Source organism: Acanthisitta chloris, unplaced genomic scaffold (genome assembly GCF_000695815.1).
Source record: "Acanthisitta chloris isolate BGI_N310 unplaced genomic scaffold, ASM69581v1 scaffold13987, whole genome shotgun sequence".
Classification (NCBI taxonomy): Eukaryota; Metazoa; Chordata; class Aves; order Passeriformes; family Acanthisittidae; genus Acanthisitta; species Acanthisitta chloris.
Genome location: NW_008681022.1, coordinates 1 through 15894, shown reverse-complemented (window position 1 = coordinate 15894; position 15894 = coordinate 1). Strand labels below are relative to the sequence as shown.

At 39.3% G+C, this 15894-nt stretch overlaps 1 protein-coding gene across 1 annotated transcript in view; it reads left to right on the top strand.

The window, feature by feature from the left end:
- Positions 1-15618, top strand: part of ABCA4 (ATP-binding cassette, sub-family A (ABC1), member 4) — a gene marked incomplete at both ends in the record, with an annotated part of 49251 nt that extends 33633 nt beyond the window's left edge. The window contains 16 exons of the mRNA XM_009077946.1: positions 344-533; positions 2745-2839; positions 3766-3798; positions 4716-4821; positions 4953-5027; positions 5512-5681; positions 6902-7079; positions 8468-8583; positions 10242-10389; positions 10905-11028; positions 11555-11684; positions 12552-12672; positions 13509-13571; positions 13681-13787; positions 14767-14908; positions 15484-15618. Of these exons, the coding sequence (XP_009076194.1) occupies positions 344-533; positions 2745-2839; positions 3766-3798; positions 4716-4821; positions 4953-5027; positions 5512-5681; positions 6902-7079; positions 8468-8583; positions 10242-10389; positions 10905-11028; positions 11555-11684; positions 12552-12672; positions 13509-13571; positions 13681-13787; positions 14767-14908; positions 15484-15618 (1933 nt within the window). The remainder of the gene's footprint in view (positions 1-343; positions 534-2744; positions 2840-3765; positions 3799-4715; positions 4822-4952; positions 5028-5511; positions 5682-6901; positions 7080-8467; positions 8584-10241; positions 10390-10904; positions 11029-11554; positions 11685-12551; positions 12673-13508; positions 13572-13680; positions 13788-14766; positions 14909-15483) is intronic.
- Between the last annotated feature and the right edge of the window lie 276 nt (positions 15619-15894).

Below are 15894 nucleotides of genomic sequence, written 5' to 3'. Positions count from 1 at the left end.
AGGAAACTTTAAAAAGAGAAAAAATACTGTATGAGAGAGGAAAAGAATAACTTCTTCACAAAGATATGTGTCCACTAAGGATTTCATGTGTACTAATGATACTAACACATTCCCCTTGTTCCTTCAGTGTCGTATCTGCAAGCTGAAGACAGTAAAGTTGGCAGAGATGTGGGAGGAGTTTATTCCTGTTTAGCAAGTACTCTGAAATGTTGTTCTTGTTCATAATTCACAGGATATGGGCTGAGAGAGGAAAGGCCTGCTGAAAGCAATGTGATTTTGTGGACTTGTGATTTCTCATGAACTTTTATCTCTGCACAGCTTAAAGCTTTGCTCCTCTACACAGGAACTACCCATGCAATAATACACTAACTGCCTGGAACACACCCGCTGTTCATCCTGACCTAAGCAGCTTCCTGCTGCGCCAAGAGTGGAGTCCTGAGAATCCATCACCTTCCTGCAAGTGCAGCACTCAAAAGAAACTCACTATGCTGCCAGAATGCCCTGCAGGTGCAGGAGGCCTCCCACCACCACAGGTTGTGTCCTTGTGCCATAAATCTTTGTAGAAAAGTTTCATGGCAAGTGCTGGAAAAGGAGTTAGTGCATAAGTAACTTGCCATGCTAATACACATGGAAGAAATTGAGTACCTTTTTTAAGGGAGCAAGAACTGCTGGAATTTGGAATTCTGTTTCAGCGGTATTGGAAAATGTTGCACGTTTAAATGAAATTTGATCACTGTTTTCATCCAAATTTCAAACTTTCAAAGTAGAAGAAAACCACAGAAATAATATTTTCTTTTTCCTCAGAGCCCTTCTATTTAGAAGATTACCTTTCTTTAAAGAAGGGAAGGGAAGGGGAGAGAAAGAGGAAAGAAAGGAAAGAAAAAATCACAATTTTGAATAACATGGAAAGAAAAATGTCACAATTTTGAAAAACTAGGAGTGGGATCACCTCAATAAGATGGAAAAAATAATATTGCATCAACCCAAATTATTACTTTTTATGTCTTTTGGTTCCATTTCTGGAAAGGATGTTCTAAGATGGCAAAATGAATGTATGTGTGCGCATGAAAATGAGTGATTCAATAAGCATTGATATATGTGGAGAAGAGATGAGAGCTACATTCCCCCCCACTCCTATGAATGCATGATCTTAGTAGTGCCCTGTATGAAATGTGCTTGCTCTTTTGAAGAGCAAAGGAATACTACAACCTGTTGGTGTTTATATTTTATAAATGTTTTTCTAATAAGTTGTACAGAACTGCAGACACTCTCAGAGTAATTTCATGTCTCTCTGTGCACACTGTTCACCTTTACTATTCCTGTTTGCCAGGCTGCACACATTAGCCAAATGACTAAAATATTTTCATAGAACCATGGACTCCTTAAGGTTATAAAACATCTCTAAGATGGTCAAGTCCAACTGTTAATCCAGCACTGCCATCTCCACCACTAAACCATGCCCCCAAGTGCCACATCTAGACATCTTTTGAACACTCCAGGGATGATTACACCACATTCCATGGCACAATCTCTGAAAAATACTGATTCAGCTTGCTTTGATTTCTCTATCACTGTTGTGATAGAGGATTGTGCGGAATTCCTGTTTGTGAAGAAAAAGAAAATTAATAAAGAGGTTATATTCTGACCTTACAGCATTCCAAGTTATTTCTGATTCCCAAGTAATCCCTGTCCGACAGACAGACAAAGCTGAATTTTGTTAATTACATGCTAACTTATTTCAGATAAATTCAATCCAAAATTTTATTTTCAAGTAAGATGCACATTTTTTTTTGTTTGTGGGGATTCCTCTAAAGTCCTCTAAAGGAAATGTGTTTATTATAATATTATCTTGATAATTTTGCAGGCTATTATAATTTTGTATAACTTGTCAGAAAGAAAGAGTTCACATGTGAGTCTTCAGGGAGCCACATTATGTAAAAAATTGTGAATTACATCTAAGCATAGACAAATCATTTAATGAAGGCAACATGAGGATGCTCCCACTGTTCCTGTCTAGAATCCGTTGGGCAGCTGTAAAATGTGTCTTCTGTGTCATCCAGTACTGCCTCTCTGTGGACAGATGGAGGAACTTCTGGAAAGTTCCTTAGACTTACTCTTTAGGTCGTTATCAGATCATTTCAGATTGCAAGCTTTGTCCTCTGAAACTGCCCAGCAACCATTTAAAGTGTATTCTACCTTAGAATAAACTCAGCAAGTGTGAAGTGTTGCATTTCACAGTGACCCTGCATACAAAAGACTCAACAAAGCTGTCATGTGACATAATTTGCATTTTTAAAAAAAGTATTTCCCATTCAAAGTAGCTAATGTGCTAGTGAAGGTAAAATTTTCATATCAATTTTTACTCAAAGTTGCTAAATTCTAGAAAACAGCTTTTTCTTCACTGGAACCTCTGTTTGAAAAGCTTCTGTCTTTTCCTTCCTTCCCATTGAGGAGTAAACCTTAAGCAACCCTGACCTTTGTTGCAAATAACAGTTTCATAGTGAAGTGCAACTGTTTTGTGTCATGCATCGCAAACTTCTTGGTTTCTTCTGAAATCTTAGTGAGTAAGGATGTTTGGGCTAGAAAGTGAATGACCCACTCAGTGATACTATCAGTGATACTAGGAACCTGAACATTTTCTCTGAATCAAAGCTACTTTGGCTGTTTTCCTGACAAACTCTTACTTAATAGCTTTAGAGACTGTAGAGTGTACTGTGATTGATTAGGTTTTGTTTTCTTTCCAGAGAGTGCAGCGCAGCACAGAAATTCTTCAAGATCTGACCCACAGAAATATTTCAGATTATCTGGTGAAAACATATCCCACTTTGATAAAAGGAAGGTAGGGATGAACCTCTCTTTGATTTTCACAAGCTGTATTTTGTACCTGGCCATGAAATTATCATTTAATAGTAACATAACACATGATTTGCCACAGCATTTTGTAGACTCAAGCACCATGTCCATATTGCTGATGTAAGACTAGGAGAGACAGATTTTGGGGGAGTTGAATATTTCCAGTTATATCTATTTGTATAATCTAGTACTCGTTTATAGGCAGAGCTAAGTTTCAGTGTTGATGGAATGGCAAGTTCATGGTAACTGTGTCAGTGGTGGCAAAAATGATGCTTTTGCATAGCATGGTGAACTGCCTGCCAGGGATACTAGTTTGTCTCCCTGAGAACTGTAGTCACAGCAGCATGACCAACTGCCTGAGTTAATTACCACTTGCTTCCCAGACGTGCTAAAGAGCAGCCAAAGGACAATGTTACATAGATAAATCCATCCTACTGATAGCTCCTCAGAGTGTTGTGCGTGGTAATTAGCTGTGCAGTGTTCACTGCTGCTTATTTTTGATTCAGGCCTTGCTACTTTTTCAGTTTTCAGCAGAGTTCTTGAAATTCCCATTTTATTAGCTGTGTGCTGACTGCCTTTGATCGATTTCTTTTAGCACATGTCATAATTGCTTTAGATACATCTTTTAAAATCAATTAATTATGGATTTAGGATAGCCCAGTATGTGTCACTTTTTTACCTTGTTTTCCTCGGTATGAATTGGAGAGGAATCATGTCAGAAAACAAAACAAAAAACTAAAAACACACTGCAGGGAATGCCAAAAGTCTTGTGAACCCCACAACTGAAAGTAGTAAGCTGCTGACTGGAGGTCTGCAAAGGGTAGCAGTTGAACTTGAATTTTCATTTAAGCCTGAGAATATCATTGACTTTGGTTCTGTGCATTGAGGCAGGATTCTCTTTGTCTGTTTCAGCTTGAAGAGTAAATACTGGGTCAATGAACAAAGGTAAGAAACCTATTCACAGATTATGGTGATAAATAAAGGAATAATGTATTTCTGTTTAACCAGGGAGCCTCTCAGTGTTCTGCAAATGGACAAGGGGAACTGTGGCAGATAGTGTAGAACAAAAAGATGGCTTCAGTGGGAAATAGCTTGGAGGTCAGGAAGGATTTTATAAAGACAAGGGTTTATATTGGTTTGGACTCCTCCAGCAAGGATGAAGACCAGAGGCACACAATGGAACTACCACAGTTTTATTATTTACAGGGGTCAAACTAATGGGAACGGAGAGATGGAAAGTTACCATGCAATAGTGCAGTGTGTTGTGATAGTATTCTGACACAGCTGAAGCACATATTTATTTCATTTTTCATCAGCAGTAGGAGTTCACTTCAAAGATAGCAGCTGGATGACTGGCTTCCTTCACAGAATATCTGTGTGTTCATGTGCAAACACTGCTTTCTATGGGGTTAGTCTGAAGTTCATCTCATGCAATAGTATTTATTGTTATGAAGTACTGACTGGTACCAGCATTGCTGAATTCCTGCTCCTCTCAGGGCATCTGAAATGTTAACTGAGGTCAATGCTGTCCTCAGTCCTCCATGCTGTCCAAACCATTATATATCAATTTTCTTGATTTAAACATTTTGCACTGTAGAAATCACTGTTTTCTCCGAATCTTCTATGTAAATAATATTCTCAGGATTCTGGCATGAACCTCACAGAAACTGATAGAACTTCTACTATTTGTAAATCCTATAAAGACCTAATACAACTCTTTAGAAAAAGAGTAGAAATTTTTATAAACGAAATACATGATGTATAGAAATTAAACTTGCATTAAGTGGGATTTTAGTGTTTCCATCAATGTACACTCTTGGGTCTGTGGTACAAGTTACTGATGATATTTTTCTCTTTACTAGATATGGAGGAATTTCTATAGGAGGAAGGCTTCCAGTCCTTCATGTTTCTGGAGATCAAATTGTCAATTTTTTAAGTGATCTTGGCCGAATGATGAATGTGACAGGAGTAAGCAAGATTTTAAATTTTTCGAATTTTTTTTTTTTGCCTCTTACTAAAACATTTTTACAAAGCTGAAAACCTGCAGCATCGTATTTCATCCAGGCAGCTCATCTTTAGCCTTTTCTTTTACATTTTAGGGGCAAACTTCACTGGCTGCTGCTAAAGAAATCCCCAATTTCCTTAAATACATGGAAACTGAAGATAATATTAAGGTATTTGCTGGAAATAGTCTGCTAACTCTCAGTCTTTCTTTACACAGACTTCAAATTGTGAGAATATTGCTAGTGGCATTCCTAGATGCAGGAAGAGCCAAAATGTCTATACTTTAGAAAAAACTTTGCATTAACACTCTGTCCCATATTTTAAGTAATTCTAATGCATAGTTTTTCGAATGTGAGTTTTTTTAAAACCATGTTCTTAATACTTCTTACTGTCCTAAATACTTTGAGTAGAACACTAAATCTTAATATGTGCTTCTAGAAAGTTCCTTGACAGTACTTCTCCAATGCTTTTAAAGGCATAGTATATGGGCTCCTCCTGCTGGACTGTGCCTAGGAGCAGTGACTTCCTGGTGCTGGATTCTCCCCTGCAGACAATGCCCACCAAAGTAGATAAAAGGCTGCCGAGTTTTCTCCTGCAGCTCAGGGTTATTAGTGAAGGCTTCTTAAATTAATCTGTGCTTTCTGACTCTTTTAGGTGTGGTTTAACAATAAAGGCTGGCACGCTATGGTTAGTTTCCTCAATGTAGCGAATAATGCAATCCTCAGAGGTAACCTACGGACTGGCCAAGCCCCTGAGGAACATGGGATCACTGCTGTAAACCATCCTCTGAACCTCACCAAGGAGCAGCTCTCTGAAGTCACTGTGTAAGTCTTTCTATGCTCTGCTGCTGGCTTTTACCCCTCCCTCTCCTGGCAGACTGCCACCTCCAGCACACTGACCCTCTGAGGAGAAACAGTTTAATGGACAGAATGTGGAGTCCTTTCTCTGGAGTTTTTTTTCTAATCAAGAATCTATTCATTTATGTCTTCTGATATTCCTGTGAGAGTTCATTCTCATCCCACATAGGAACTGCAACCATTGGCTATACATTATTGCATGTTTCTGTTGATTCCCAGGCACAGAGATTCTTAAATCTTGCTCCAAATGCATATAGAGCATGCAAACTGCATGATCCAAATGCAATAGATCCACTTGTGAAATAAAACATGTAGCAAAAAAAAGAATCAAAAATTGTCCTTAATTAACTACAGGTAGGCAGTAGTTGACAGCCTCTGTCTTGGTGCCAAACGCAGCACACAGGTAGATTTTCAACGACATGCAGTAGGGTTGGTGTATTCCAGAACCTAAGAGTCACAATTTCTTGAAGAAGACACCTCTAGGACAGCAAGGCTTCCCAATCATGTAGAATCATAGAATCATCAAGGTTGGAGGAGACCTCTAAGGTCATCAAGTCCAACCATTAACCTGCCACTCCACTGTAACCCCTAAACCATATCTTCCAGCACCAGATCCAGATGCTTCTTAAACACTTCTAGGGATGCTGACTCCACCACCTCCCTGGGCAACCTATTCCAGAGCCTGACCACCCTAACAGTGAAAAACTTTTTCCTACTATCTAATCTGAATCTCCCCTGTCTCAGCCTATGGCCATATTCTATTAAGTTCAGAATTCAGTGAAACTGAAAACTAGTGCATTACAGCACAGAGGTATAATCTGCACTTTATCTTACTGTCTTCAGCTTGCCTCTGTACATCCCTCTTTTCCCAGAGACTAGAGTACTTAGCGTGTTTTGCCTTAATGTTTAGTTTGAGATGCCCCATAGGAAAGGCTGTCAAACAGGCATACATATATAGGAGATGAACTGTTCCACAGAAAAAGGCAAGTAAAAAATCAGGGAATGGTGCCATATTTGTTAGCTACAGTCCACAAAACAACCTGGGAAAATACATTAGCACGTATTAAAGTTGAAGAATGACCTGCTACTTCTAGATCTTAGAACACCCTCTAGATTCCACAAATGCTAATACAGTGTTGCATTGCATCCATTCCCCTGCTCACAGTCCCCTCTTGTGCCTGTTTCAGACTGACCACTTCAGTGGATGCTGTTGTTGCCATCTGTGTGATTTTTGCCATGTCATTTATACCAGCCAGTTTTGTTTTATACCTGATTCAAGAACGTGTAACAAAAGCCAAACATCTCCAGTTTGTCAGCGGTGTGAGCCCTGTGATCTATTGGCTAACTAACTTCTTGTGGGACATAGTAAGTAACTGCTGGTCTGATTTCACAGCCTGTGATTATCCCGGGTGTGCTTGAACTGGGGACTAATCAGTGCATTGAGTGAAGGTGATTCTGTGTGTTGCAAAGCATTCATTGTTTCCTCAAAGAGCATGCTGACCTATTACAGATGTAGGTACTAATTCAGGTACACAGCTCATTATTCAACTAATGGAGCTGAAATTTTTGTAGTCTTAGGATTTCAAGACTTTACAACTGAGTAGATAGTAAAGTACAACTTACCATAGCAGGGAAAAGCCTCTTTGCCTTGTGCTAGTCACTTCTGTCCTCTAGCAGAGCCAAAACATGTTTCAGGATGTTCAAGAAATCTAAGTGGAGAAGATTCACAGGCTGGTGGAACAGTAGCTGGAGGCCTGACAAAATGCTCCAGGATATCTAAAACGACATAGATAAATTTGTTTAGGTCACTGAATCATGATCTCTGTGTTGTTCCAAAAAGATTTATACCACAGGTCCAGGCTTCCTTGGACAGGGCTCAGCTTCCCACCCCTTACACCTCCAGCCACATTGTTACAAAGGAGCAAATTCTTTGCCAGGCTGAGGCACAACAAGGGCATATTTTCTATCCATGCCTTCTCAACAAAGAATGCAGTCAAGGGCTTATGCAATAAGTAAAACATGAACATGGAATTGAAAAAATTAAGAAGAAAAAAATGTAAATACTTGAAAAGCCCAAAGCTCTTCAGGCTTTGGAAGGTGCTCTTTCAGGAGAAGATAAAGCAAAGCATTAATTCAGTAAATGAGGGAAAAGAAGCAGATCTCTGAGTTCTTGCTCCCTGCTGTTCACAGCAGCCTCCTGGCAGCTTCTTTGACAGGAATTCTGCTTGGCCATTGCCCTTGACAGCATGATGCAAAGGTATTAAGTGGTGTTAGCAGTTCTGTGAAATGCCACCTTCCATTCTGCATGGGGAGTTCTGTGCATTGCAGTAGTGTTACTAATACTGAGCAGCGAAATTGAGCAGCGGCCAAGCATACTCACTTTAGCCTTCTCCCAGGAATGTGGCTCAAGTAACTAGCTTTTTCCCTCCTACACAGCCTTTGCATCACCAGAACTTCACTCCCCTTGCATATCCATGGCCACTTTTTGTGGGAAGCCTGGCAGAAGGCCCATGAAATAATTGACTCACAAACCCTAATCTAAGAAACAACAATATACGTCTGATAAAAGATATCTCAGAAAAATGCTGAGGGCTGCCAGGGACCCATTGATCCAGAAGCTACAGTGTGACTAGTCTAACTCAAACTCTGGTGTTCCTCCATACGAAATCCTTTTGGAATGATGTGTAGGACCTGGATATGTTTGCAGACCTTTTCAGGTCTTACACACTCATCTTCATCCTGTGCTGTGGCAGGTGAATTATGCATTGAGTGCTGGAATGGTTGTGGCTATATTCGCTGGATTCGACAAAAAGGCATACGCTTCTCCAACTAATCTCCCTGTGCTTGTTGCCTTGCTGCTTCTCTATGGGTAAGTGTTCACAGTTATTCCTGCACTTGGGCCCTGTACTTCACATGGAAATTATTTCATGTTACTGAGCTCAGTCCTTAGTGAAATCCAGCTTTAAAGAACAGGACTGAGCGGATACCACACAGGTTAAAACTGGATTCAGTCCCTGCTACAGGATATTTGCACACTCTGTCTGGCTACGTGAGGCAAAGAAGATTATTTTGCCACTATTTTACATACTTAGGCATTAAATGTGATCCTTACAGGAAAATATGTTTGTTCAGTTTGCTGCTTTCTTCCTTGCATATTGTGTAGGGGTTTAGTGTTGTTCATTTGCCACATTCACAGTCAATACTAAAATATCACTCATCATTTAACCTAAGAGCAATAAGTACTGAGTCTTCAAAACTTTAACTTCAGATGAACAATTGTGTTGGCAAAACAGCATTTTATAAGGCTGAAATTCACTCTCTCATTTAATTAGTGATCATATATTTTAATCTATAAAATTATATTCCTGATAGCCCTTCCTGATGTAGTCTAGGCAAAACAATTGACCAGATCTAGTTCTAGAGTTAGAAACAAATTAATCTTTACATTCCTTCCTACGTATATAGCAAATTGAGCCTCAGAAGGAGCAGTTCTTTTCTGTGCAGACTACCTTTAATTGTCTGGAGCTCTTTGAATGAAAATACTGAGAAAATGCAAAGCATTAGCATCCTTTAAACTCTGTAAAAATGCTATCAGAATGTTAATTTGTTTTAAGTTTAATATGTCTCTAAGGAGCACTAGTGTTATATTTAATAAGTTGCCTGTGGCTCTGTATATTTTTTTAAAATACAGTAATTCAAGGCTGCATGGATGGACATTGTAAATGTCTTTGCATATTTTAAAGTATCTACCAAGATGAAATTTTCTAGCAAGGTACAATCACTTTTGCAAGTCACTTCAGTAATTTCATGATTTGCTACTCAAGAAAGAAAAGTAAATCCATAAAGTCATATATTAGCCCTTGTGTCCAGCTGCAGTCACAGTAGGAAACTTAGAATGATTCTTTCTGATCATGTGTCTTGTCTGGTTAAGCAATTCAGGATGATGCTACTGAGTTCTTCCCAGTCAAACTGATCGTTGCTAAGCATTGTAGGTTTATTCCAGAGGAATATCCCTCTTGTGCTGCTGCATGTGCATCTGCTGTGTCCCAGAGATGGCACAAGAAACTCCAAATCAGGATTTTTTTTTAAAAAAAAAGAAATACTAGAGGGCTTAGAAAACAGCATCAAAATTTACAGAGTTTTATTTCTTTGGACAGTTCCAAGGGATGAGTATCATCTAGCAAAACAGGACATTGTATTTGCTCTATCTAACATTTCTTTGTTTCTCCCTCCTGGCGTGCAACCCAGTGAGATGTGCAAGGATACCTGGAGTGATAACAACCTTGCTAGCATTAAATTTTCTCAGTTTTGGCAGTGTCTATTGCCCTGCTTTTTAATAGAAAAAAGACTAAGCAGAAAAAAATTCTTATATACTAACCAGGGAGAGAATACTGTAGTAGATCTCTGGTTAGTTACACCCTTTTAGTACACTTGGGGTGAGAAGAAAGATTAATTTTATGTTTTCTTTAGGCCAACTGACATGAGAATACTGAGAAGTTACCATAGTTTTCTATCTTTTGCATGCAGATGGGCAGTAATTCCCATGATGTATCCTGCCTCTTTCTTCTTCAGTGTCCCTAGCACTGCTTATGTGGCATTGTCCTGTATTAATCTCTTTGTGGGGATCAACAGCAGTGCCATCACGTTCATCCTGGAGTTATTTGAAAATAACCCTGTAAGTAATGTTTTTATTGACCCCCCGTTTTAAGGTGTTGTGCAAAGAGTGCCCCAGCTGTGTCCCCTCCCAACTCCTTGTGCATCCCCACCCTCCTTGCTGAGGAGGTCAGGTGAGAAACAGAAAGGGCCTTGACTGTGCAAGTGCTGCTCAGCAATAGCTAAAACATCCTTGTGTTATCAACTCTGTTTTCAGTGCAAATCCAAAACATAGCCCCATAGCAGCTTTACATGTTACCACCAAAATTACATTACCTGAAATACTTCATTACAAAGATAAGTTTTTCTCTCCATTGGCAGTTTTCACAAGCACCTTGTGTGGTGCAGTGTATGCCAACATTCTGCTGTGCTGTGTTTTATGTTGCTTTGGGTGTAACTTGATAAATACTCTGTTTTCTCTGTTCTAAACACAGAACAGCCAGTTTCTCTGACGTGACAAATTTTCTCTCATGTTGCTGTGCTTTCTGAAACAGGTTGGGATTCAACAGCTTATTGTGTTGTTTCTGTTTCTTACAGTCTTTGCTGAAGTTTAATAAAACATTGAAAAATATGCTGCTTGTCTTACCACATTTTTGTCTGGGCCGTGGACTCATTGACTTGGCCATGAACCAAGCTGTGACTGAAGTATATGCAAGGTTTGGTAAGTAAAGCCAATAAGCAGCAAGTTACATCACTGCTACATGTCCTGACCTTGGATGAGATGTTTGGAAGTGATATCTTGGAAAAATAGTAGTAGATGTTTTTGAAATTCTTGTGTCTCACATCATCAGGTAGATTAGGAGTATGAAAGTATAGACCCTCTGAAGGAATCAGAGCTTCTGATATTGCTGCCAGAACTCCATGGCCCAACCAGTAGCTTGCATTGGAAATGAACCCATTTGTTCAGAGTCAGATTTTATCATGAGTTCTGAAGTCCTTAGATCACTACAGGAGGATGTATTATGTCATTTCATTTGAATATTTGGTTACTGTTTAAAGTGATTGTTCTTCAAATGCATCCTCTTGGGATATGATTGTCTTTGATATCAGACAACTTGTTATTAAAAGAATAGACAAGCAGCAGAGCTCATCTGTTTTTATTCAGAAAATGTGTTTTTTCCTGCCTTTTGTTCTGAGGAGTAAGGTTTTTTCAGCAGTATGTCACCTTCATTTCTCTTTCTCCAAAGGTGAGGAGCACATTTCCGATCCCTTTCAGTGGGACTTTGTTGGAAAGAACCTGGTAGCCATGGCTGTTCAAGGGGTTGTGTTCTTCACTCTCAATCTCTTTATGCAGCACCGTTTGTTCTCCACAAGATGGTATGTCCAAAAGCTTCTATTAATACTCCTTTATTAATAGGATGAGTCTGTTATTCTCTATGTCCCTCTTTTTTTTTTCCTCCAAATTTGTCAGCTTTTTTCTTTTCTATTTACTTACCTGATCTCACCTTAATATATCAGTATGCTGAGTCAAGGATGCATTTACAAATGTGTGTTATCTTGAGAGGATTTAAGAATACGTTGTTAAAGAAATTAGTTTTCTTGATTAAGACTTTGATCTGATTTTTTTTTTTAGTTTAAGACACTGTAATAATGAGATTATAAAATTACTTGGAAATTTTGTAGGGCCCTAAGTACTATCATGAGGTACTATCCTGACATCTCAAGACACCAACTCTAGTCTGTGGCACAGGACAATTGTAGCTTGGACACTATGCAAACTTCCACTCTCTGCTTTACAAATGTGCCTCTTCCTCAATGAAAACAGATACCTGCCAGGTGTGAGGGTCATTCACTCCTGTTCAAGATTGCCAATAAGAGTATTAATTGGCACAAACTTAAAAATACTGTCTTACAGAGAGATCTACTCAAAACTTTTACTTCTGTACAAGGACTATCACTAGCTACTAGGAGCAGCCAAGTAGTGGAAGCTGTGGTTAAGGGGCAGGTTATGTCATATCAGTGACTGACATGGCACATTCTTTTGAGCAAGCCCTTTCCTCCCTTGTTAGTATTTAGTGATTAACTTTCAAAGGTAGTCTTCCAATTTTAGTTCAGCCACTCTCACATTGTGAAGTTTCAATCCCACTGCTTCCAGCACTCACATTTTTGGCAATTGATTAGCCATTGTTTCACACTGTTGTTCTAAATGCATCCAGGGCAACTCGTTATCTTGGGTTTTTCCAGGTTTGCTCAGACTGCCATGTCACCTATTACTGGTGAAGATGAGGATGTTGCAGAAGAAAGAAAAAGAATTATGAATGGAGGAAACAAAACAGATATCTTAGAATTACAAGAACTGACCAAGGTAATATTTTGAGAAAAATGAAACAAATAAGTCTAGTGTAAATTTATTCTTGCAGAATGTGTTTCAGCTGTTGATTCAGATGGTATTGTTTTCAAAAATCTATGTTGTGCCTTAGAAAATAACAAACATTTTAGAAGCCAAGGTTATTTCCTTTGATTAGAAATAAACAGGGAAGTCCTGCAAGAACAGTGCAACTCTCCCTGCTTAAGGTGTTTACCCCAAATTGTCTGACACGACTTATCTATTGAATGTCCATTTCTACTACCAGCCTTTTCTTCTACAAAGCTTTCTTTTCCCCCCCATAGGTGAGTTTCAATCTCAAGTTAACTATTTGGTTGCTTTCACACTGAGGACTGTAGCTGTTCCTAAATTATCTTCTTCCTAGACACTGAAGGCACCTGAGTTATGCTATCCAAATGCATGCAAACTTGAGCTACACAAATACAGTGATCACACACATTGCTGGGATCTCATCAATAGATAAATGTGGTATCATTCTTCAGACTATCTAGCTATATTGCTCCACTTTGGTTTGATTGTCAGAGATACTTTGTCCCAGCAAAGCATCCGTTCTGTCTCCTAGTGCTAAAAATATGAAATAAACTGCTGCATGCAGAAAAAACTGATATTTTAGGGATCATTACAGTTTATTTAATGTAAATAAATGTCTGACCTTATAGAATGCATTACTCTTTAATTTTTTTTTTTGCTCCTGTCTGAGTTCTAAGTTGTCTCATCCCAATAGCATCAAACTGAAAAATCATAAGATTTTTTTTGGCTGTAGATGACTTGAAATAGGAATTTTCTTTTATTTTTTTCTCTTCCTGTCAATCTAGATTTATGCAGGTCGGCGCAAGCCTGCAGTGGACAGACTCTGTGTTGGCATCCGTCCTGGGGAGGTAGGTTGTTCAATAACACTAGATTACATTCCATGGATCAATTCAGACTTCATGCCCCTACTGATTTGCAAGTTGGAAATATTAAATATGATAAATTTTTGCAATTTAGTGCTTTGGCCTTTTGGGAGTGAATGGTGCTGGCAAAACAACAACATTCAAAATGCTGACTGGAGATACTGATGTGACATCTGGAGATGCTGTAGTGGCTGGCCATAGGTAAGTACCTTAAAAAACCCTGTGACTGTCCATTTACTGGGGTAGAACTGGCCAGATCATACTCTTAGTGACCCAGCAGGTCTATGGCACTAAGGCCACAGCTAACACACTGTTGTGTTTTATACCTTTAACACTGTTGTAAAATCTGTGGGTAAGCTGTAGTATTTCTAACAGTGGGACTAGGCAACCAGATCTAATGGCAAGAGCTTGCAAACATAAGATAACCAGTCCAACAGGGTACTTTGATCTGAGCTTTAGGAATTTCCTCTGGCTGTTTCTAGCATCCTTGTTTACACAATGCTGGCATAATGTCCTAAGTTAATAATACAGTGTGATCTGGTATGCACTTACGTTAGTTTAGTTCCAGGTTGTGTGTCTTGGTTTGTTAGGTGTAGTTGGGCTTTGTAGTTGTAGATTCTTTGTCCACTGATTTGATTTGAATAACTATTTTGTTGCAGGACACAGTCCCAGGCACCCTGCTCTAGGTGACCCTCCCTGGGCAGGGTCAGTGGACAAGATGATCTCCAGAGTCCCCTTCCAACCACAACCACTCTGTGATTTTGTACTTCTCCCACTTCCAATGAAGTGTTAGCCTTGTGTCCTGCCTGTCTGTTCCCAGTGGCCACACTCTGAGTCGAAATTACTGCTCTTTTTCATCTAGAAATAAATACCATTTAAAAAAAATGAGATCTGAGTGGCTGTTTAAAGAACTTCTCATTAAGTTAGCCTATACTTTAACAGGAAAATGAGTGAGGAGGAGTGGACTTACACTCCTAACCAGGACTAAGCTGACTTGGACAAGAATATACTCCTTGCTCTTATGTACAGATGGGCATTTTAGTAGGACATTTTATCAGGAAGAATTCATGCTCCTCTCCCAAGAGCTGCTGCCTGAGAAAATAAAGGTTTTATTCAAACTGTTTTTCTCTGTCGTAAAGCTAGTAATACAGAACTAAGATTCTCTCCTTTGTTTCTCCAGTATATTGACTGACATTGCTAATGTCCATCAAAGCATGGGATACTGCCCTCAGTTTGATGCCATTGATGACCTGCTCACGGGACGAGAACATCTCTACTTATATGCACGCCTGCGGGGGGTGCCAGCAGAGGAAATCCAGAGGGTAAACTAATCTTGCTTTTGATAGTACAGTGATAATTTGTGATGATTAACTGTGTTCATAACCTGCCAAGGGCCAGAATTTCCAAAGTGCACTTGCCATTTTGTGTGTTGAAGTCCTGGGAGTCGCTCCTGTCATTTGGAGACTTAAGTGCAAGACTGCACTATCAAATGCAGGTTCTCAGGCATTAATGGTATTTTCAAAACTCTGGCACCAGCTGTGGAAGGCTAAAGATGCAGTGGCTACAAATCAGAACTGCACTGGTTGCTGTTTTGCTCTTGTCTTTAAAATTGTTTATGTATAAAGAAAAAAACATGAAGAAGATTCTAGAAGAAAATAATTTAAATTCTCGCACAGATAGGAGGTCTACAGCTGAGGCTGCTTTATGGCTTTCCTTCAAGTAGTTAGAACTCCCCTTGTCATCATCATCATAAATTTTTTGGACTTCCCTGCTCCAGTTCTAAATTGAATGTGCTAAAATCCAGGGGAGTGTCATGTTTCTGCCAGAAGAGGAATGTATCAGCAATCCTGTCTGTTATGCATTAGCTGCTGTGTGAAAAATATGGTCTTTCTCACAGGTTGCTGAATGGGGCATCCAGAAGCTGGGACTTCCCATGTATGCAGACCACCTGGCTGGTACCTACAGTGGTGGCAACAAGCGCAAGCTCTCCACTGCCATTGCGCTGATAGGCTGCCCCCCACTCGTCCTGCTAGTAAGTGTAACATAGCTGTGATAGTTCAACATACCTCGTAAAACTATGAGCTAAAGAGGTACAAAGATGTTTATGACAGTCCTTGCAAGCTCATTTCTGCCCTCAACTTAAATGTATTTCAATGTGATTTTGAGTTCTTTAATTTCAGGCATAGACTGGGATGTATAACTGTTTCCAGTGGACGCCAAGTGATTACAAAAGAAAGACCTTCAACAAAGAATGTTTTGAGAGAAAATCTATAATCCATAGATTTTCTATAAATATTTTTTATATTTA